A 23,704-nucleotide genomic window follows, 5' to 3' on the forward strand; every position below is an offset into this window, starting at 1 on the left:
TAACAATTCTTTGTCCTGCAAGCTGAGTGACACAGCCAGAAAAGAAAACAAGACAATTACAGAAATGTGCAATATAGACAGAGAACATTCTTCATAGCCTTACACTGAGACATTTTCCATATGGAAAAAAATAGTACAAAGGAGTATGTGTGTTTGTTAAAAAAAAAAAATATATGACTTTAATAAATGTCAGTAGATATTGCCAAACTTCCCTCCAAAAATCTTAATCTTACATTCCCACCAACAGAGATGCGTCATTTTTTAATTCCTAATTCTAAGGCCAGTCGCTAGCCACTAACAGCAGCCATGCTTTTATTTCAGGAAAAGTAGGTGCAAGACACTTTGTGCTGTTTGTATTAGGTATACATGTTTTTCTCTTTCTTTCAAGTTCTTCTGATGATCCCAAAGCCTGGTGTTTCCATGCCCACTTCACCCCCGGGAAGGCTGTCTCAGAGGTGAAATCACTTGCTCAAGTCCATGATGGTAAAACTAAGGCCTCACGCAGGGCCGTTTGCCTTCAGAGCCCTCCCTGCTCTCTTTGTGCACTGTTACCTCCTTTTCTGACTGTAGAGGACATTCTTTTGTGGGGGGAGTGGAAGGAAATCTCCTAATACATGGTATTACTGAGTAATATGATTGTTCTTCCTCGATTCTGTTACTGCAGTGTGCAAGTGTGTGCATCTCGTATGTCTCACCATGCATCTCATTATAGTGTAAGAAACATGAGAGTATCTCATGCAGAGATAGATGAAGCCAGTTCTTTTATGATCATCATTATTATCATCATCACCATCATCATCATCATTATACAAACTATAGGCCAAACCTTGTGTTCCCGGAAAAGCTCCTGGGTTGGAGGCAGCACTTCAGTTTCTGTTTAATAGGCACCAGCTTATACAGGCCCACACCTGGCCTTACTTTCTTTATCCATGAAGCGGAGGAAAGAGTCCCTGCCCTACTGCCTCCTGGAACAGCCCAAGGGGTGTTTATTTTTGGCAGTGAATTCTCTGTGTTCTTGGATACGTTTCCATCCCTGAGGAGGGACACTTGAAAGACACATATTTGGCCTCTAGGGTCTAAACTACTGTGTGTAGGGTCTGGTTCAGCCCTGGCGAAGGATCTGGTTCAGCCCTGGCAAACGCTGAGGGGGAGGGGACCAAACAGAAGTAAACAACGATGGCAGAATGTGTTGAGCTCCTTCTGGATTTAAGGTGTGCGAGGCATTTCCTCTTGGTGTTGAGCCCACTTTGCCCTGGGGAGTGCTCGGAAGAGCTCTCTTTCAGAGAATTTCTTGTTTTTTTTTTTGCCTGTCCTGGGTCAGTATTGCAGCACGCGGACTTTCTCTAGTTGCCCATTGGCGTTTGGATCTTAATTCCCCAACCGGGGATCGAACCTGTGTTCGAAGGCAGACTCTCAACCACTGGACCACCAGGGAAGTCCCTGGGACAAGCTTTCTTTATGTGGGGTATCCTGCAAGGCTCAGCATAAGAGTGGGTGTCTGAGTTGGATCTTGGAGGTTAGATAGGAATTCCCTGAGCCCACCAGGGCACACCAGCTCTGGGGCATGTAAGGGTGTAGGTTGCCTGAGGCTTGGAAGTGATTGGGGCTTATCTGAAGGGGTCTTGTGAACCATGCTACGTGATAGGAAGGCTTTTAAATAGGTCAGGGATGTGGCTAGCACAGAACACTGTATTCTTGTCTTACTTCCCTCTGGGTGAATCCATCATTTAGGAAGCTGACTCTGCCTAAATCTGTATCATACCATTTTAGAGCTCTACATCCTCAAAAGTGTTTTTTCTTCCCCTTCCCCCTCCCCAAGTGAGGTGTTTACGATAGCTGTGCACCTGCGGGTGTGTGCGTGTGTAATGGTGGCAGAGGAGTGCCATTGTGCAAACCATGGCTCTTTGAAGGCTGGTGGCTGCTGTTGGTTGGGTCCTTTGGAGCCAAATTCATCCACCTCTGTTATGCCTGATGCTGGTTGGCATGGCAACATGCTCAGGAATGTTGTGAACAAAGCAGCTGGGGGACCTAGTCCTTTTTCTGGGTGGCTTGTGGAGAAAGCCACTGACATGGGGGGTTATTTATTTCACTTATAAAGAGGGGCTCCGGTGGGGGTGAACATCTAAGAATTATCCTTTCTTTGGACTGCTAGAGGGTGAGGCATTCTGATCTGTACAGAGCTCAGAGAATTGTACACGTGCTTCCCCAAAATTAATCTGTTTCAAGGCTAAACTAGAACAAAATGATGGGCGAAACTGTGGTGCCCTCAGCCAAAGACTGTTTTTCAGAGAACTGGATTCTTTGGGAGGTGACCTGTTGTAGAATAGAATGGAAAAAAGCAGACTCTTGTCCCCTGGTTATAATCAGAGAGGAAGACAGACTGTAAGGGTACTCTGATGTGGGGTTATGTAATTTGCTTCTAAGTGAAAGTCACGAATGATGTTTAGTCATTTTTTTAAAAAATCTCCCCAAGTTCTTATCTCCAGTGCCTTCTCCCGTGGCCCTGTCCACCCCATTCCTTTTGCCTGAGCTTAGCCTTTCATATCACCTTGGAGCACCTTGGTCAGGTAAGAGCGCCTTAAGAGCACCTTGACCTCAAGAAACTTTCATCCTCGAAGCATACACCGTGTCCTCGAGCCTGGTGGGCCGGGTCTGTACAAAGGTTTGAGGGCTGGGTAGGAACACATGAACTTGTGCTCACCTCTGAACCCCGTGTGCTGACTCTCTATTTGTAGGTTGCTGGAGGTCAGCTTTCAGCACTGTAAACAGGGGTGGCGGTTCTTAAAAACCCAGGACAGTGGATCAGCCAATTGTGCCCGGCTTCTTTCAGGGGTGGGGTTTAGGGAGGTATGCATTCCAGTCACGGGAGAGTGTCCCACTAGGAATTGGTGGTGTTGTGAAGAAGGGCATTTGTCGGTTTCAGTTAGGGTTGCAGAACCTTTGTGATTATGAAACCACACGGCGTTACCTGGACACATTGGACACAGTCACTTATGTAATGTGATTTGCAAACTCTGAAAGGTCATTGAGCATGACAGCAGAAATGGGCAAGCCTGTCCCTTCTGAAACCCTCACCAGTGAGGTCTCTGGCCCTGCTAGTGACCTCACCATCCCCTGGTCCCTGAAGCTCTAAGGACAGAGGACATTTCCACTTTCCCCTCATATTCACTCTGGGTTGCCACCAGCACTTAGTCCCGACAGTTTTTAGTCTTTGAATCCCCTTCCGATGCTGCGGTCTTTCTGTGGCCCCTGTCATTTCCTGCCTCGCCAGCCCTTGAATTGGCCTCCCCGCATCCATAATTCTCCCTCCCGCTCCTCCCGATCACGTCTCATGATCTGTCCATGGTACCATTGCTCATTATCACTCTTCCTTTGCTCAAGAATACAGTCTCACTGTCTTAATGTTTTCTGTTTATTTTTCCTCTTTCTTCATCTGCTTCCAACAAGAATATGGAAGTGTTCAATCGCTTTAGTCGAGTCTGACTCTCTGCGACCCCATGGACTGTAGCCCACCAGGCTCCTCCATCCATGGGATTCTCCAGGAAAAGAATACTGGAGTGGGTTGCCATTCCCTTCTCCAGGGTGTCTTCCCGACCCAGGGATCATACCCACATCTCCTGCATTACAGGTAGATTCTTTTCCTACCTAGGAAGCCCGAATTCTTTAACATCTTGAACCACCTGGGAAGCCTGAATATGAAAGTAACTTATAATAAGGAGTCTCATTCTCCCTCTCCCTAATGGCAGTGTGGTTGGAATAGAAGGTGATTTGTCGGGGACAGAGAAATCCCCACCATTTCCGCACATGTCAGCCAGCACATGGAACAGTGCCAGGTGTGCTGTAGGCCCTCAGAAACACTAATGGGATGAGTGGAGGGTGAGTGCCTATGGTTTCTCTCTGCCAAGTGTCTTGCCAAACTTTCTGCTGCATATTGACTGAGATGCCAGTATTGGGTCTGATCTGTATTTTTTAAAGATTATTCTAAGACACAATACGAATTTTTGGTACAATTTTAGTTTTCCATCTAGTTGTGACGTTTTAAATGTTTCAAATTCCTCCTGCCTTTGGTAGTTGATTCAGTAATTGTTTTTTAATTGAAGAAGGGAAAGAACTTCTGTACTGCCCCTCCATAATATTAATAGCATTTTAAGCTTTGCCTTGTCCTGAAAAGGTGGTGAAGGGCATCCAAGTGGATAATCAAGTGGCTCTGATGCCATTTGGTCTAGGTTTAAATCCTGGTTCTACCGCTTATCAGTTCGCTGACTTTAGACAAGGTACTCTGATCACCGTGCTAGTTATAGCTCCTATACCTCAGAGCATTGGTGTGAGGAGGAACATAAATAGTGGAAAGTCCCAATGTATGTGCTTCATAACCTGGTACCTGTTGTTACGGCTAGTATTTATTGAGGAAAATAAAGTAGGTGAGGTAAATAGAAAATGATGAGACATAGGGATAAGGCTAGTGTATGGCTGCTGGAGGCTGTTTGGCCTTGTCTTGAATTTCCTGATGTCTGGAACAAAGAGGGGAAGATGCACCAGGAGGTGGGAGTGCCTGCTGATGGGTACAGCTTTCCTTTGTTGGGGGAAAGGGGTGATGAAAATGTCCTGGAGGTCGTTAGTGGTGCTGCTTGCAGAGCAGGTGATCATACTGAAAACCACAGAATCGTACACTTTGGGAATTTGGGAGTGTGTGAATTATATCTTGATTTTTATATCAGGACTTCCCAGGTGGCACAGTGGATAAGAATCTGCCTGCCAGTGCAGGGAACATGGGTTCAGTCCCTGGTCCAGGAAGATTCCACATGCCTTGGAGCATCTAAGCCCATGTGCTCCAACTACTGAGCCCCCTTGCTTCAGCTGCTGAAGCCTGCACACTGAGAGCCTGTGCTCCTCAACAAGGGAAGCCACCGTGATGAGAAGCCTGTGCACCACAACTCGAGAGCAGCCCCTACTCGCCACGACTGGAGAAAGCCCGCCCATAGCAACGAAGACCCAGCCCAGCCATAAATAAATAAATAAAATCTTAGAAAGAAAATATTAATACTATTTGCTTTAAAAAAATCAGACCAATAAGCTGAGTTTTTCTTCCTCCTATTAAGAGAACACGGTCAGGCAGTCCTAGGCTCAGCAGCTCGTGGTTTAGTGCAGGTGGTATAATAATCATGGACAATTTTACAGACACCATGAGACAATCCTCTATCCCCACAGGGTCTGATTCTTCCCGACTCGTTCATGCTGTTCTGTTGTGAATTTCGGATAACCCATCTGCCCAAACCCTGCTACCTGAAAGCGTGATATGACTCGGCAGGCAAAGATCATGGAAATGACCTTCAGTTGTGCTCATACAACTTGATTGACAACAGGCCTTTAATGGGCGGCAGTGGCCTAATGTCAAGGCAAAATACAGGCAGAGCCAGGGATCAAAACAATGCCATCTGAGGCCCGAGCCTGACCTCATGATAAAAGCTGGCCCCTGGAAAGCGCACGGCCACGTCTCTGAATGCTGGCCTCCGTCAGCGCCTCCATCACTGGGTGCGGAGCCGCTGCTGGGAGTGGCCTTGTGTGGCTGCCTGGTCCTCACTGCCGCGGCAGAGAGTCGGTCTTTGAACCAAAAGGCACCATCTGCTGCCGGCCGAACCTGGGGTGACCAGCCAGCCTGGGAACCACCTGGGAGGATGGTGCACCAGGATTGGGCTGCCCCCTTGCTCATCTGTGGGCAGCCAGTGATGGCTAGAGCAGTGACAGGGTCTCACACGGCCATTAAATCTCCCCCTTTGAGTTACTGGCTGTGGGACCTTAAGTAATTTGCTGGTTCCTTGGGTCTTCAGGTTTGTATCTGTGAAATGGGTGAAATATTTACCTAAACAGGCTAATCATAAGCACCAAAGAGCTTGTGTGAAGTGCCTAGCGTGGTGCTTGGCCCACAGCGCCCTTTGGGTGGGTGCTGTCTCTAGGCCTGCCCTCTGCCTACTGAGCAGGCAGGCAGCGCACGAGGTGCTGATGAGGACCCTGCAACCTTTCTGTCCCCTGTGGTGCTCAGGGCTGGCTTTTTGAGGATCGAGGTATTAACTCTTGCTGCTCAGCGATTATGAGGAATCCTGGTTGTCAGATTCTTGAGACTGGCTGGAGAAGTCCAAAAATGATGAGTAAAACATAATGAGAGCTTCAGGAGCTTGTAATCTGGTGAGAGAAGCAGATATGGAGGTAACTATAACCTGAGGCAGAGGCTGCCACGTGCCAGAGTTGTGTGTGGCCATGAAACCAGGAGCCAAGGTTTTTTGGAGAAAGTGGCACTTGTGAAGGGACAGCTTTGATGGCTACAGAAAGAAAAGGAAGACCATCCTCCGGGGGGAAGGCAGTGAAGCAGAAACAGGCAGCAGTGTAGCAGGTGTGTTTTGGGGGGCTGATAGGAAGGCCTCACAGTAAAGATGCTACTGGATTTTTTTTTTAAAGTTTTTAACCAATTTTCGACTTACAGAAAATTGCAAAAATAGTTGCAAGTTTTCTTATATTCCTCACCCAGCTTCCCCTGTTGTTAGCATCTTAAAAAATTATAATAAAATTAGCAAGAACAGGCAATTAAGATCAGCACGGTATCATGAACTGTAAACCAGGGGTCTACAAACTTTTTCTATAAAGGATCAGATAGTGAACACTTGAGGCTTCATGGGCCAGAGGTCTCTGTCCCAGCTACCGAGTCTGTTGCTTTAGCGAGAAAGCAGCCATAGATCATCTGTAAATGAACAAACATGACCATGTTCCAGTAAAACTTTGTCTTCAAAAGTAGTCAGCTAGTTGGGCATGGCCTGAAGACCGTAGTTTGCCAGTCCTTGAATGAAGCTCCACCCCTCATGAGAATTTCACTTGTCTTTCCACTCATCTTCTCTCTACTCCAGGCTCTCACCCAGGATCCCACAGTGCCTCGACTTGTCAGGTGTCCTGATTCTCCTCCAGTCACTAACAATTCTCCTTTCATAACCTTGATGCTTTAGGAGAGGGCCAGACCCTTGTTTTGTAGAATGCCCCTCAGTTTGGGTTTGACCAGCGCTTTCTTGTGATCGGTGTGAGGTTATGCATTTGTGGCAAGAGCATAACAAAACCGGTGCTGTGCCCTTCTCAGTGTCCTGTCTCAGGGGTCCATTACTGATGATGCCTACCTTGACCTCTTGATTAGGTTGGTGTCTGTGGCAGTTTTCCATTGTGAAGTTTTTATTTTTTCCGTTTGCAGTTTTTTAGGTATCTTGGAGGAGATGACTTTGAGACTATGTAAATCCTGTCCTCCCCACCCAGCCCTGCCTCGGAACTTTTTGCCCACTGATTTTAACACATCCATTGGTGGATCTACCTGCAGTAGTTCTTACTGTGGTGATTCTCTGATGGTAGTCCTGTCTCTTCCTCTTTCCTTCTCATACGTTTATTAGTTGGAACTCCACTGTGAGGAAGGCTTCTTCTTTCCCTTCCATTTTTATATCTGGACTCATGGAATGTTTATTTGTCCTATGGTTAAAACTCCATTAGCAGCAAGCACTCCAAAGAGGAAATTAAGAAAATCATTTATAGTAGCATCAAAAAGAACAAAATACTTAGGAATGAATTTAAACAAGGAGATGCCAGACTTTTGCACTAAAAACTGCAAAACGTTGCTGAAAGGAAATGAAGAAGACTTAAATGGAAAGATATTTCTCTTCATGGATTGGAAGACTTAATTTTAAAGTGGCATTATCCTCACTCTGCTCCAAGCAGTGTACAGGTTCAGTGCAGTCTCTATCAAAATCCCAATGGCTTCTTATGCAGAAATGGAAAAGCCGATTCTGAAATTACTACAGAATTTCAAGGAACCCTGAAGAGTCAAAACAATATTGGAAAAGATCACACTTGGAAGATGCATACATACTCATTGCAAAACTTACTTCACAGCTGCAATAATTAAGACAGTGTGGTCCTGTTCTAAGGATAGATAATGGATAGATCAATGGAATAGAACTGAGCCTCCAGAACTTAACACATTTGTGTATGATTAATTGATTTTTTTTCTTTTTGACAAAGATGTCAGGGCCATGCAATAGGGAAAAAATAGTGCTGGGACAACCAGATATCCACATGTGAAAGAAAGAAGCTGAACCCTTGCCTCACACCATATTCAGAAGTCAACTCAAGATGGATCAAAGATCTTAATGTCAAAGCCAAACTGAAGATCTTAGAAGAAAGCAGGGGTTAATCTTCATGATCTTGGATTTTGCAGTGGTTTCTTAGATATGACACCAAATCACAAACAACCAAAGGAAAAACAAAAACAAAAAACAGATAAATCTGTCTGTTATGGACTAAATTTTTGTGTCCCCATAAAATTCAGTGTTGAAATCCTGACCCTGGAAATGATGAACTGATGCTTCTCTGCTCTCTGCCGTGTGAGAGAGCAGCTGTCTACAGAACACACAGGGGACTCTGGCCAGACATGGAGTCTGCTCATGCTCTGATGCCAAGATCTTCCCCCCCTGCAGAATTAATGAGAAATAAATACTTGTTGTTTTAAGTCTGCAGTATTCATAACAACAGCCCCAAGCTGAGACATGGACTCTCTGTTTCTGTAGCCAAATAGCTTAGATTTTATTCATCAGTCTGCTGAAGCGTTCCTCTGTCAGAAACAATAGATGCCATCCAAAAATGTGTCTGATATCCTTGCTTTTTAACTGTTGGGGCTCGCTGAATCGAAGCAGCTGAATTTGACGCACTTCCACTGCCACCTCCTTCAGGAATTAGCTCATCTCCCTGGGCTTGACATAGCGAACAGGCAACATCTGGCCACATCCAAACCTTGTAGAGTTATCTTTTGCCCAAGAAATTTTGGATTTTGACAAGAGAGCAAGTCTCCTGAGTGATCGCATAGATGGGGAAATGAGCATACAGAGATCTGATCTTGTAACGGAAGCCCAGTGCAACACCCTTGATCTTGTTCTGTGTGTGACTACAGATAATGCCAGTGATAGCCAGGTCCTTCCTGTCCCCCCACCATTCATCACCCCGGAGCCTCTTTTCCTTTCCGAGGAGGCCGAGTTCTACATTAAAGTGATTGAAGACCGTCTGCAGGGTGGCCTGGGGGCCCTTCACAATCATTGTGCATCCCTTCAGAGAGAGTGATGTCAGCCTTTTCTGGAATCTTGATGATCTGATTGCTGAGAATGGGCTTCCTCCCCACGGTAGATGCAGCAGAAAGGATGCCCCATCCCGCACCCCGTGCCACTCCTCTTGTGGGATCTTAGTTCCCAGCCAAGGATTGAACCTGGGCCTTGGGAGTGAGAGCATGGAGTCCTAAGTACTGAACCACCAGGGAGTTCCCGATGCGGTTTATTTTTAATCTGCTTCTGCCCTGAAGAAGTGATCCACCGACCTTCTTTGGGTGCCTACCAGGTGTTCTCTGCAGCTTTACCCATATTATCCTCCCAGCAGCCCTTTTGGAATTATTAATAATGATGATTCTCCATTTTAGATGGGCAGGCAGCTGAGGGAAGTCAAGTTTTGTGCACAGTCATAGAACGATAAGTGGCAGAGCAATTTTTAACTCATTTTATTTAGAGCTATGACCCCATTTTACCTGCAGGTCCTTCTGGCTGCTCTTCACTCACCCCCTCCCCGATTCCTCCATCTCTGAGGTTTTGCACCCTCTCCCATCAGGAAGCCATCCTAGGCAGCCTCTGCCCAACCGCGAACCGCGCGGGCCAGAACCTGTGCTGCTTGTTTTGGAGGGGAAGTAACTGTGTGTCCCATCTCTTGCCATAAAAAGAAGGACATCTCCTGACCTAGTTTGTCTTCTCCTGTTTAGTTAGTATGGTGCTGGGTACCTGGGCATGGAGGACCCACTCTTGATATGAGTGCAGTGGTTTCTCCTCAGGGCAGTTTCCCTCTGGACAGTTGTCTTCAAATCAGCATCACCATCAGTATTTCTGTGATTCTTTGCAATGTTGCCACAGGCATCATTTATGTAAAAGCCAAACAAGGGTTAAAAACCCACCTGGTTGGCTGAGAAGTGACTGAGGCTGGCGGTGGTAAAACCAGTCTGCAGGTTTGGTTCACTAAACTCCTGCCAAGTCCCATGCACTTTCACTCTGTCCCTCTGCCCCAGTTTTTCTGTTTTATAAAGCAGTGGACTAGAGAGAAATCAAAGGAAAGCTGGGGCTATTTCACTCACCTCTGTGTTATAGCCCCTTCTCTGTGAAACCACTCCTAGTGAGAAAAGTCACAATTTTTAGTTGCAATTCAAATATTCCTTTTGGAAAGTAGTCTTGGTTTCCTTTGATGTGACTGAAGTGTAGGGATTCAAGAGTCACCAGATGATGAAAAAGTAGTTACTCACTTTGTCTAGAGAATACTAGAATGGGGGCATTTGGAAATTTGACGTAATACTATAAATATTAACATATAAATAAAACAAAGTAAACAAAAACCTACCCACGGTTCTTAACACTGTGAAAGAATAAATAAAGGTGGGTAGGTTGCTCTTTACTTTGTTTTGTCTTTCTGGTAAGATGGTTTGGAACAAGGACAGGCTACTCCTCACGCCAGAGCGGACAGGTGAGCTTGGATAGACGTGCCATTGTCTTTCCATTCCAACCGATGGAGGTTGACAGAGACCTCACTGACCTTGTCTGCTTATGGTAGAAAAGTGCAGACAGAGGACCACCAGGGTTTGGCAGGGGTTCCGACTCCTACCTGTGTGTTCTTAAAGCCCAGAAGAGCTGTTGCGGCACCTCTTTGAGTCATTTCAAACCTTCCGAGCTCTGCTCTGGGTCTGCCCTCCTTGGGTCCCAGACTTGTCTCCTGTCTCCTTGCGGGAGCTTCTGGGGCCTGTGTGCACACCCACCTTCCGTCCCCATGGAAGTTAAGGTTTTCATGTCGGAAATCAAGGCAAGCCTATCAAGGATGGCTGAAAGACTGCCCTTCTTGGGTGCCAGTGTCCTGGTCTCCCTGGAGTCCTTCTGGATTCTTATCAGTCGGGTTTTTTGTTTTTGTTTTTTTTTTTTAACCCTGTTTCCTTCCCACATTGATGAGGATGCAGTGTTTTGTGGAGTTACTCCCTCCTCCCCAGGTTAGAATGCAAAGGGAAAGCTGCAGAGAAATGCTGAAAAGAAATTGCTTTGTGGAAAATAATTTGAAAGTGATTCAAGGGTCCTAAAAATCTTTATTCCCTTTGATTCAGAATGTTTCTAAGATATATTTGGAAACCCTATTTTAAACAAATAATCAGAGGTGCACAAAGTTTTATCTTGAAAAGATGTCAGTCATCATGTTTATCGTGGTGGTATTTGTAATAGTGAAGATATCCAGTAAGCTACTGTGTAGTCGTAGGCTGGAAGAACGTTTGAGATTTTTATAATGTTCAGAATTTAACAAATGAAAAAAGCAGGACAAAATTATTTGTAGTATAAAACCAATGATGTTAAAAATAAATATATTTTATAGTACACACGTAAAAAAATGGGTGGGACAGACCAAAGCATTTGGGTTGTGTTTTCTTTATGTTTTTTAATGTAATACATTTTCTTCAATAAGCTTGTATTTATTTTAACTTATTTTTATTTTGAAATAGTTTCAGATTTACAGAGAAGTCGCACAAATAATGCAAAGAATTTTTGAGTACTCTTTACAGAGATTCCCCAGATATTAACATTTTACTTTATTATTTTCTCTCTTTCTCTCTCCCTTTTATTGTTAATATTTTACTCTTTGGCTGCCCCATGAGGCAGGCGGGATCTTAGTTCCCTGACCAGGGATCTGACCCTCATCCCCTGCGGTGGAAGTGCAGAGTCTCAATCACTGGACAGCCAGAGAAGTCCCTCTCTTTCTCTTTGAAACTGAAGTGTAATCCCCTGTGTCTCTGTGTTAGTGCCAGGCGCGCAACACAGCGCGCAGTATTCCTGTGCGTCTCAAGACGGTCCCATAGCCAGTCTGGTAACCGTCTGTCACCATGCAAAGACGTTAGAGTTATTGGTTCTATTCCCCATGCTGTTCACTTCATCCACATCCTCTCTGGCATTCAGGGAACCAGTTTGTTCTCTGAATCTATTTCTGTTTTGTTTTTTAGGACTCCACAGATAAATGAAATATATGGTATTTGTTTCTCCATCTGATTTATTTCACTTGGTATAATACCCTCTAGATCCATCTGTGTTGTCACAAATGGCAAGATTTCATTCGTTCTTATGGCTGAGTAAATTTCAGTGTTATACATATACCATATCTTCTTTATCCATTCATCTATGGATGGGCACTTAGGTTTCTTGCATATATTGGCTATTGTAAAGAATGCTTAGGGGTGCACTATGTTTTGTAAAATTCGTGTGTTTATTTTCTTTGGGGAAATACCCAGAAGTAGAATTGCTGGGTCATAGGATGGTTTTATTTCTGATTTTTTGAGGCGCCTCCATAGCATTTTCCATAGTGGCTGCAGCAAGTTACCTTCCTGCTAACACTGCACAAGGATTCTCGTTGCTACATTCACACCAACACTTGTCTCTCTCACTGTCATGTTTTTTCTTGATCTTTTTGAGAATAAGTTTTACATATGGACATATAAAGTACCCCTAAGTACTTCAGTGTTTCTTTTCTGAGATCCAAGGGCATTTTCTTACATAGCCATGGTTTAATAATATAAGGAAATTAACACTGATAGTCTGTGTTCATTGTCTAATCATAGAATTTTTTTCAAACTTACCACTAATGTCTTTTATAGCAAAAAGAAAAAAAAATTTTTTATTTTTTCTTGGTCCAAGATTGCACTGAACTGTAACCGCCCACTCTTTACTTTCCTTTGATCTGAAGCAGTTCCTCAGTCTTTCTTTATCTTTTGTGACCTTGACATTTTTCAAAAAGTCAGGCCATCTCTTTATGGAATGTCCCTCAGTGTGGATTTGTCTGTTTCCTCCTGATATGATTCAGATGTGTTTGTGGAATGTCACAGAAACGGCCTTTTGTCCTTAAAGCCCTGCATCAGGTGCTTTCACTTCGTCCCAGTATTGAACTCTGATCTCTTGATCATGGTGGCGTCAGCCACGTTCTCCACCTTTTATTTCAGTATTGACTCTTGCGTTATTCTTTTATCCAGTGGGTTCTAATCTGTTGCTAGCGGTATTTATCTTGCTGGTCAAGTTGTCCCAGATTTCCCAGTGGGAACCCCTTCGGGTGCACTCCTGCCTTCTTTAGACACGTCCCTGTCGTTCTTCAAGCCCTCCCTTGCTCTAGCACAGCAAAGTGATCCAGGTTCATCTGCTGCTTTTCCTGCCCTTGTTCCCGAGTCAGCCATCTCTCCAAGGAGCCTGAGTTTCTTTGGTTGGAGAATGGTGTTGAGAAGCCAAGATTTGGATGCTAAATGGCTTCTTGCTCCTAGGATATCTTTATTTCCTCTCAGCAGACAAAAGTAGGAAATACACACAAACACATACGCATTTCCATGTTCATCTTCATATATGAAGGAACCATTGTGTACGCTGATATCTCTAGTTTCAGTCCAACCCCACAGCATTCATTCCCTGATCTCTCTCCCCATATTTGTACCTCCCTCCTTCAGCAGTAAGAAATCCAGCTCCTGTGAATCTAATATCGTAAGTAACACAGTCATCTCCTTATAAAGAATAGACAAAGCAAAGGTCCTTTTAGACACCCGCCCACCACCATCATATTCTAGATGTTTCCTAGAGGAAATCACTATTGTATATATCCTCCTGGATCATTTTTCTGGAGAACTACCTAATTTTTATTTTATTTCACTAGTGGTTTCATAATGAGACTGTCGCTGCCTTCTGTGTTATGTATATATAATGACAGTATTTCAGTGAGAATACCATTAGTTCCACATAACTTTTTTTTTTTAACTATTGTATAGCATCCCATTACTTAGAATGGAAAACGTAAGCACCCACTTCAGGGGCTGGTACAGGCAGTGCTGAGCTCAGTGAGAGACACCGTCAAGGAAGAAAGTCACCAGACCCAAAGGTCTGGGTATATTTTTTTTTCTTTTTCCACAAGAAAAAAGCTTTAAAAGTATTTTTCCAGTTAGGTAAATAGCACATACTCATTATTTTTAAAGAAGCAAGTCATACATTAAAAATAAAGTGGGGAAAAAAATCTCCCCCCCAAGATAATATTTTGGTGCTCCGTTCACATATGCATGCTATGCTATGCTAAGTCACTTCAGTCGTGTCCGACTCTGTGCAACCCCATAGACGGCAGCCCACCAGGCTCCCCCGTCCCTGGGATTCTCCAGGAAAGAACACTGGAGTGGGTTGCCATTTCCTTCTCCAATGCATGAAAGTGAAAAGTGAAAGGGAAGTCGCTCACTCGTGTCCGACTGTTAGCGACCCCATGGATTGCAGCCTAACAGGCTGCTCCGTCCATGGGGTTTTCCAGGCAAGAGTACTGGAGTGGGGTGCCATTGCCTTCTCCGCACATATGCATATGGAGACATAAATACCTTACATCCTAGAATACATGTGCTGTTTTGTGGGTACTTTTTTTTTCAGTGTAACTTCAGTCTTTTAATACTCAGCTTGATGCATTTTTACATAAACTTCCCAGGAACTACTGCTCCAGATGAGATACTGGCCATTGCCCAGTATGCCAGAAGGTTCCCTTGTGCCTCCTTCTCCACTGATGACCCTTGACCTAAAGGTAACTGCTATTCTGTCTTCTGTCACCATTGACTGCTCTTGCCTCTTCTTGAAGTTCAGCCATAAATGGAATCCTTTAATAAGTCCTCTCCTGAGTTTGGCTTCCCTCGTTCAGCATTACGTCCTTGAGATTCAACTGTGTTTCTGTTGGTAGCAGCAGTTCATTCTTTATCATGGTCATGGGTGCTTTTGTTGTTTACTTCTTTATCATTAAGACTTTTCATAGTAGTCACAGCTACATTTATGACAGCTTATAACCCTGTGCTAGGCACTGTTCTAAATCCTTGACAATTTCAGCTTGTTTCAGTTCAGTTCAGTCGCTCAGTCAGGGCCAAATCTTTTCGGCCTCATGGACTGCAGCACACCAGTTTGCTCAAACTCATGTCCATCAAGTCCATGATGCCGTCCAACCGTCTCATCCTCTGTCATCCCCTTCTCTTCCTGCCTTCAATCTTTCCCAGCATCAGGGTCTTTTCCAATGAGTCAGTTCTTCACATCAGGTGGCCAAATTATTGGAGCTTCTGCTTTAGCATCAGTCTTTCCAGTGACTATTCAGGACTGATTTCCTTTAGGATTGACTGGTTTGATCTTCTTGCTGTCCAGGAGACTCTCAAGAGTCTTCTCCCACACCACAGTTCAAAAGCATCAATTCTTTGGCGCTTGTTTAATCCTCAGAATAACCCAATGAAGTAGGTACTACTATTAATATTATTGTAATAACATGTCCTTGTCTCTGTATCAGGTTGAAGAAGCTCCCTATCACTCCCAGTGTACCGAATTTTTTCATCATGAATGGATGTTGCATTTTGTCAGATGCTATTTCTCATCCACTGGTGACCACACGAGGTTTTTTAAAGAAGCCTATTGATAGAGTGAATCACATTGATGTTTGGATATTGAACTAACCTTGATTCCTGGAGAAAACTCCATTTGATCATGATGTAGTATCCTTTTTACATTTTGTGTTATTTGATTGGCTAATATTTTAGATTTTTGCATCTGTGTTCATGAGGCATGTTTGTCTGTGGTCTTCTTTTTTGTACTATCTCTGTCTGGTTTTGGTATCAGCAGAGTACAGGCATAAAAGAGTTGGGAAGCCTTCTATTTTCTGTAAGAATTTGTACAGAATTGGTCTAATTTCTCCCTTAAATGTTTGACGTAATTAATCAGTGAAGCTGTCTGCTTCTGGAGTTCACTTTTGGTGATGATTTTAACTAGTAATTTGAATTCTTTTAGAGAACTCTTCAGCTGATCTATTTTTCTGGAGTGAGCTCTGACAGTTTATGTCTAAGGAATTTGTCCATTTCATCTAAGTTATCAAATGTTGACATAAAGTTGTTCATAATTTCCCATGTTACCCTTTTAATGTCTAAAGAATCTGCTGATGTCCTCTTTTTCATTCCCTATATTGGTGATTTATATCTTCTTTTTCTCCTGGTCATTCTGCCTGAGGTTGATCTATTTGAGAACAATGTATATATCATGAGTTCTAAAAATTCTAGTTTAGTTGAGAATTTAAGGATTTTTATTTTAAGAGAAAACTTTTTGTTGAAAAATATTTTTTTCTTATTATTATTCAGGGAGGGAATCAGAAGGGACCTTAGTAATGGACACACATTTTATTTACTTATGAAAATATTTATTTATTTTGGCTATGCTGAGTCTTAGTTGCAGCATGTGGGATACAGTTCTCTGAGCAGGGATTGAATCCATGCCTTCCAGAATTGGGAGCACAGAGTCTTAACCACTGGACCACCAGGGAAGTCCCTAGATACATGTTTTAATTCAAGCTGCACCCCTCATCAGCTGTGTGACTTCAAGGGGCTGAAAGTCTCGTCAACCCCCTGGGATGCCCCTCTTCGCAGCGGAAAGCCCAGCTCCGTGGGAAGCATGGACTGATCCTGGGACTGGTGATCTTGATTAATCAAGAGGGTTAGTATTTGCTCCCCTTTCCTGCCTTTTTCAGAGTCTGCCCTGCGCCTCCCGGTCTCTTCCCGTTGCCCGAGTCCTGAGGCCGTGCGGCGGATGTATCACTGCGTCATTGTCTGCTTTCACTTTCCACAGCTCTTCTTTAATGAGAACTAGACGCATGTGTGTATGTCTGTGTGTGTGTTTCAAAGCCTTTGAAAGAAGGGAAAGAAGGTCAGGAATCCATATTGAAGTGTTGACTCAGGTCAGAGACGAGGGTTTTCTTCCTGGTATCGTCACCAGTTAGCTGGTTTGGTTTTATGATCATGAACTTGGCGGGTCTGTGTCTCAGGCCCCTGGTGTGGCAGGCAGTCTGTCATTAAGTGCAGATTACCTAGCCTTGTGTTGACCCACGTCCACTGATGGGAGTGGGGCACGCCTCACCACGGTTCATTTTCTTTCTGTGCATCTTTGTCAGAAAGTTCTTCCTGGAGAGTATGGGAACCTCCGTCCCTCCGTTACCACTTCTGCAGTCCAGGGCCGCCGCCACCTCTGTTTCCTGACCACCCAAAGCAGGGATCAGCTGCCTCTCAATCTCTTAGGGTAAACTTCTCCGGTTCCTTTCCAGCTTCTCATGTGTCATGTTTTGGGGACCACGCCATCCTGGGGGCCCTTTTCTGACTGTGTTCTGGTTTGTCTCTGATGCTCCCTGTCAGTGGGCCCTTAGTGCCGGTCCACTCTGGGAAGGCCCCGTGTGCTCTGGCCCATCCCATTCCCATTTCTTGGAAAGGGAGGCATAGGATCTGTTTTGCAGCCTTGCTATGTGGACATTTCCAGTGAATGGTGGCATGCCCTGCTGGGGATGGGGGGGTTCTGATTGCCCTTTGGCATTTCTCATCACACCAACACCCCTTATTCCCAATGAGGCACTAGAGGCAGAAGCCGACCTCATCTGCCCAGACCTTGAGTAAAGCAGGGCAAGTCTGCAGCTCTGTGCCTCTCTTTTCCGTCTTTGTATTCACAGTCAGTGAAGGCGACGGGGTGGTCAGGAGGGTGGCGACTTAAAAATGTGCATGAGAGCTATGAGATAGGTTTTATTGGGGGCAAAATGAGGACTGCAGCCTGGGAGACAGCACCTCAGCTCCGAGAAACTGCTCCAGAGAGACGGGGTGGGGGGAGGACAGTATGCATGTGATTTTGGTAAAGGGGGAATACATGCAATCAGGCACAGATTTTTCCAGAAGGTTTCTGCTCATCTCGTGAAGCTTTCTGCTAGCCATGAGGAGCAGTTGTTACCATGAAGGATTTTAGTGCTTTCCTGGGTATGAGAAGATACAAGAATTGGGCTCAGAAAAATCAGTTCCTGAAAATATCTGTTTGAAGACCTGTCCTGCCAGTTTTCCCCTGAGCACAGATGCCTCATTTCTGCTCTCTACTCTGAGCTCCTTTCATGGGGTGTTGAAGGTCAGCAGCTGCAGTAGCTCATGACTTAATCCTTGTAGGGGTAGATGACAAGTGCCGATTTGTAGTTGAGGGGTGAGCCATATGAACTTGGCTTAGAGAAGCCCAGCCCTTCCTTCTGGGTCTCTCCTTCACCTCTCATGCCAGATTTGGGGGGGCCTCCCCCACCAAGCACAGCAACTGGGTACCCTGCAGTTTAACTCCATGTTGATTCTGTCTACCTGGAGATAGAGTCAGATCCCATAGGGTAAGGGTTCAGTCCCTCAAGACTGCTCCCCCCTTAAAGGCCCCCTCTGCAGATGTTGGTCCCAAGTCCAGGTTGTCATCTGTGCCTCTGACTGATGGACTCTGCATTTCGGGTCCCACAGCTCCCTTCTCAGGTTTGATTAATTTGCTGGAGCCACTGACAGAACTCAGGAGAACACATTTACCAGTATATTAAAGGATCTGATGAAGGATACAGGTGAGCAGGCAGACGAAGAGACACATAGGGTGAGGTCTGGGAGGATCCTGAACCCAGGAGTTTCTGTCCCTGTAGACTTAGGGTCACCCTCCCAGCACGTGACTCTGCTCACCAATCTGGAAGCTCCCTGAGCCCCGTGCTTCTGGGATTTGAGGGAGGCCTCCTCCTGTAGGGATGATCAGTTATTCAGTCCGTTTCCAGCCCTTCTCCCCTCTCTGGAGAAGGCGTTGCAGGTAGGGACTGAAAATTCCAAGCTTATCCCCTGGAGAAGGAAGTGGCAACCCACTCCAGTATCCTTGCCTGGAGAATCCCGTGGACAGAGGAGCCTGGTGGGCTACAGTCCATAGAGTCGCAAACGGCCGGACACGACGGAGCAACTAAATAACAACAACAAATTCATCGCTTGGTCGTCCTGGTAACCAGCCCCCATGCAGGAGCCCACTCACAGTTGCATTCAAACAGAAGATGCTCCTGGTGCTCTTATCACTTTAGGAAATTTCAAGAATTTTAGGATAGAAATTCTGTGCCAGGAACAGGGGGCAGAGGCCCCTGTATGTATGTATGTATATATTTTCTATTACCTCACAGCACTCGTGTGAAGTTTCTTGTACCATAAATTGCCCTTGCTAACGTTTAGTAGTGTCAACTAAGTTACAGCCTCAGATGCCCCAGAGTTTATTGCCAAGGGCTTAGAGGATGTGTGGGTTCACAATGCTTTTGGTTCAGGCCAGGTGGCTGAGGCCCCAGAGAGGCCGAAAGAAGAAACAAGCGCACGTGGCCATCCACGACCGGCCGCAGTTCCGGTGGTCAGTGGCCATGGGGCTTTGTCAGCTCCATTTAGGCTGAGTGATGCTAGCTCGCTCTTCTGCCTGCTTCTTGCCAAGTCATGCTTTCACAGATCCAGCTTCCCTGGCTGCCTTCCTCTTTCACATCCTTGCATCAGACACAGTGCCCATCACGTGTCTCCACATCCCACCCATAAGCCCTGTTAATCGGGGGAAAAGTCATCAGCCGGGGCATCTGGGCGTCTGTGGGGAACATGGGCCTGCATGAGTTCTAGTCTAGGTTGCCTTGGTCATGGCTCCACGTCTGCACTGATCCTGTGGGTGCAGCCACTGTTTGGGGTTACCACCCTGCCACCTGGTTCTAACCGTGCCACACCCTCACCCTGTCATCACTGCCACCCAGAGCTCAAAGGCCTTAGGCACACAGAACACTCCTTCACACACTGGTCTTAAATCTCCTTTTAAAGACCAGCCTCTTACTCATCACCCTTATACTCGCGCATGCAAACGCATCTTGTCCTAACACTCTTGAGTCACACTAGATTCTGTAACTGCTGCTCTTTCATCATTTGTATCAGTGGTTACAAGTGAGTAACTACTGCTCGTTTATCAGGAGGCACATGCTTCCTCCAGCTGGAACTTTTCCCTCCTTTACCTGACTGGTGGACCCTGGTCATTTTTCATGCCCCAGCTCAGAGGTTGGTCCCTGGGCGACCCATCTTTGACTGTTTGGACCATCTTCCCTTCTTCTTCCTCAGAGTTCCGTTTTCCCCTATGTGTGGCCCCTCCATGGTTTGAAACCACTGGAATATGCCGACCAGCGTTGGGACAGAGAAGGCCTGACAAAAGAGAGGACTTAAATAAGATTTAGAGTGTTATAATACCCAAAATGCTTAGGATCCAATTTAAAAAAATCACTCACCATCCTAAGAACTAGGAAAAATCTCAACTTGAATGAGAAAAAGCAGTCATACAAAAGATAAAGAAGAGCCGAACAGACATCTTAGAACTGAAAGATACCATAGCAAAAAGAAAAGACCAAAATTCCACGGATGGCACCACGACAGAATTGGCAGAGGAGACCACCGGTGAACTTAGGAGAATGGAAATGACCCAATCTGAGCCAGGAGAGAAGCGAGGTGATAAAACTGAGCATGGCCACAGGGACTTGGGGACAGCCATACACATAGGCCAGCGTGGCCCCGGGAGGGAAAGAGAAAGAGGGTGGGGCTGAGAAAGAACTTGGAGACAAAATAGCTGATAAGTTCCCAACCTGCAGATGTAAGAAGCTGAGTGAATGGCAAACAGGATGAACCCAAAGAAAGCCTCGCCGGCCTTGTGTGGGTTTAAAAGGTCAGCGAGGCGGACACTGTACCCAGAGGGGAGTGTGTTCCAGCTGCTCTTTTGAGCAGTGCTCTCAGCAGGCTGCCTTGGGGAGGCCCTTTCCCCTGAGTTATCGCTCAGGCTCTGGAGGATTAGCTGTTAGGCAAGAGGAGGCTTGGTTTCCCTGAGGATTCTCTCTCTCATCTTGAAGAACCTTGGCAGAGGTTTGTGACCCTGAACAGACCCTACTCGCGCTGCAGCAGGGGTGGGGGGTGGGGAGGTGGTCCTGGCTCCTTGGAGGCGACGGTGCCTGCGTGCCTGGGTGACGTGCACACTAAAGGGGCGGCGCGTACACCGCTCGCTGGCTTCCTTCCTTCCTTCCTTCCTGTTGCTGCATTCATGCCAACTCACTGTGATGTCAGCGCCAGCTTAGTCGATCGGTTACCGACGAGAAGTTAACGTACAGTGACGGCAAAGCTGCAGATGCTTTCCAGAGGACGATCTGAGACGTCAGGTGCTGTCGACAGTTGGGTGGAGAAAGAGCCCTTCTCTTTTTGCCACATGTGTCCCTTCAAAGCTGACTTCGCTCCCGCCATGCCCTTGGCCCCGGGTGGCCAGCGATTTGTTCACCCCGCTCTGCAGGGTGTCGGGCTGCCCCGGGGACTGCTGCTCAGTTGCCTCTGACTCTGTGCTACCCCACAGACTGTAGCCCTTCAGGCTCCTCTGTCCATGGGATTCTCCAGGCAAGAATACTGGAGTGGGTTGCCATTTCCTACTCCAGGGGATCTTTCCAACCCAGGGATTGAACCCACATCTCTTACATCTCCTGCATTGGCAGGTGGGTTCTTTACCACTAGCACCACCTGGGAAGCTCTGGCATTGCTGCCTTTGACCTTCAGCATCAGTGGGAACTGGCTAATTGGTGCAGTTCAAAAGGAGGAATAGCACCTGTCTGTCTGTTTATGTCCGTTTCTATATGTACACTGTCTTTATGATAAAAGTGAAAAAACGTAGGTACAGACCTAATATATAATAAAAGATTGAATCAGACCTGCTCTGTTTGGGGTGGGGGAGACTTACTTGGCTGGTCTTTGATGAATCCCATTTTTTCTGTGTCTAATTTTTACATGTAAGAATATGAAAGCCTCCTTCCTGCCAGTAAGGGATTTGCCTAGCTGGTGACAGGCCTGTGGCAAGAGCCTGGTCTGGTTAAGAACTTCCTGTATTTTCCCACACCCTTTTTATTTTCTTCTGTTGTTGACAGATGTTGCTTTTGGACCCGTGAGCTCTGTACTGTTTGGTTTTCCTGCTTCCCACTAAGTGCAAAAGAATGAATGATTGAAAGGTAAATTGCACAGGGCTCCCAGAGTCTCCCTCGAGGGCCTGTGGGGACCTCAGACTATCTCACGGTCAGCCCATCTCACGGTCAGCCCCCCGACACTTGAAATGGAGACCACCCACCAGGCAGGATGGTCAAATTTCTTCCATCTGAATATTTCACACTCAGAGTAGAGTGATTTTATGCAGCAGGGCCTTGATTCCCTGACCTTGCTGAGGTGCCTCGGGGCATCATTGCTGGCACCCAGAGGTGCTCAGAGAGACTCCACGTCTGTGCCCCTGAGAGCAGCTTGGGGGTGTTTCTCAGTATCAGTGTGAGATCTGCATTCCCTTTGACACTCTGTGTGTCTTTGCAGAGCTGGGTTTTTGGAAGTTGTTGGGATCCAACTACTCCTAAATGGAACTCTTTGGTATGTCTCTTGTCCTAGGGATACCATTTACTCAGATTCCAGGGGCTTCACAAGCCGAGAAGGTCGGGAGACCTGTGTCCTGGAGGATCACTGCATGGGCATGCTCCCAGCCCCTAAGTTCTTTTCGGTCTGTAGGCTTCATGTCAGTGGTTCATGCAGTTGATACACCCTGTGTGTTTCAGTGAATTCACTGACTTTTTTCATTCTGTGAGAACTTTTTTCCGGCCCTAGGTGATGTGCTAAGCACTGTGCTGGGAAAGTGTGACACACACCCCCACCCAGGAAGTGACAGTTGAGCTAAGGTCTGAGGACCGAGTGGGGAGCAGGTAGAAGGAGAGCATCCCAGGCCTGGGTCAAGGCCCTGGGGGCAGGGACACAGGCTGGAGAGGAGGGCAGGTGCGTTCATGTACACCTCCGTGGGACGTTGGTGGTTTAACATTTTGTTCTTGGCTTCAGCCCCCAGGCACATGGCTCTGATCCTAGTTGGGAAGCATGAGGTGAAGGTTTTTCCTGACTTCCTCCTTGCCAGCCTGCCAACCCTTCCTTCTCACCACGAGCCAGATACCCAGGTGTCTTGGGGGGACTGTTCGTCCCTCGGGAACTGGGGACAGAACAGAGAGACGTGTCCACTCTGTTCTCCGGCTTGGGTGAGTGGCGAGTAAACCTCGCCCCTGGAGCCTCCCGGCCTCTGGTGGAAATAGATGCTCTCCGGGGTCCTTTGCACCGCCCTCTGCAGCTCTGGTCTGTCTGACATCTTACGTCTCAGAGCTGTGGAGACCCCAGTCTGAGTGCTGCGGTTGACTTGCGCGTGTGGCAAGAAGCAGTTGTTTAGTTTTGTGGGTGTCAGTCCCCCCTTGGTAAGTAAGGGGGCCGGGCAGCCTGAGTCAGCAAGGTGGTGGGACAGGGAGCTGGCAGTCGTCGCGGGGGGCTCTCCTGGGTCAGCACGTCAGCCCTGGTGGGACCCCCAGGCGGGCTCCAAAACCATGAGGACAGGTCCCCTCCACAGCAGAAGTCTCGTGGGCGCACCAGACACCACTGCTGGGGTGGGTAGAGAGACGTGACTAACCCTGAGTAAACATTCAGTGTGTTTATAAGGCAATTCTTTAAACAGTATTCTCTGGGTACTCGAGTTAAGATTGTCTTTTCACATCAGATATCAGAAAGGGTGAGCTGAGGTGATCTCGGGAACTCAGCCTCTGAAACCAGCCCCTCAGATTAGTGACCAAGCTGAGAAGCAGGCTGAGGGCCGCCCTGAAGGGCCCGCTCCCGGCCCTCAGCTGCCCCGGGGCCCCCGCTGTGGTTCCCCAAAGGCAGTGACAGCTAATGGAAGTCACGTGTGAAGTAATCTCGCGCTGC

General features: G+C 46.4%; 1 protein-coding gene and 1 pseudogene across 4 annotated transcripts in view; one reads left to right on the forward strand and one right to left on the reverse strand.

Annotated features, from left to right (window-relative positions):
• The window catches only part of LOC129637245 (NADPH--cytochrome P450 reductase), a 53,313-nt gene that overhangs the window by 3,147 nt on the left and 26,462 nt on the right, over positions 1-23,704 (forward strand). The window contains exon 1 of one of the 4 annotated variants that reach the window (XM_055561215.1): positions 436-455. The exons of 1 other annotated variant lie outside the window; for it this stretch is intronic. Coding sequence is in view for 1 of the 3 variants with exons in the window: in XM_055561216.1 (XP_055417191.1) it covers positions 21,935-21,945 (11 nt within the window). In the remaining 2 variants the exon portion in view is untranslated. Of the gene's footprint in view, positions 1-435; positions 456-16,455; positions 16,593-21,864; positions 21,946-23,704 lie in introns of those variants that run through there. 2 more of the 4 variants (XM_055561218.1, XM_055561216.1) reach the window with 2 other exon arrangements.
• Positions 8,608-9,431, reverse strand: LOC129637662 (60S ribosomal protein L9-like; annotated as a pseudogene).

The sequence above is a fragment of the Bubalus kerabau genome, chromosome 23 (genome assembly GCF_029407905.1).
Source record: "Bubalus kerabau isolate K-KA32 ecotype Philippines breed swamp buffalo chromosome 23, PCC_UOA_SB_1v2, whole genome shotgun sequence".
Lineage (NCBI taxonomy): Eukaryota > Metazoa > Chordata > Mammalia > Artiodactyla > Bovidae > Bubalus > Bubalus kerabau.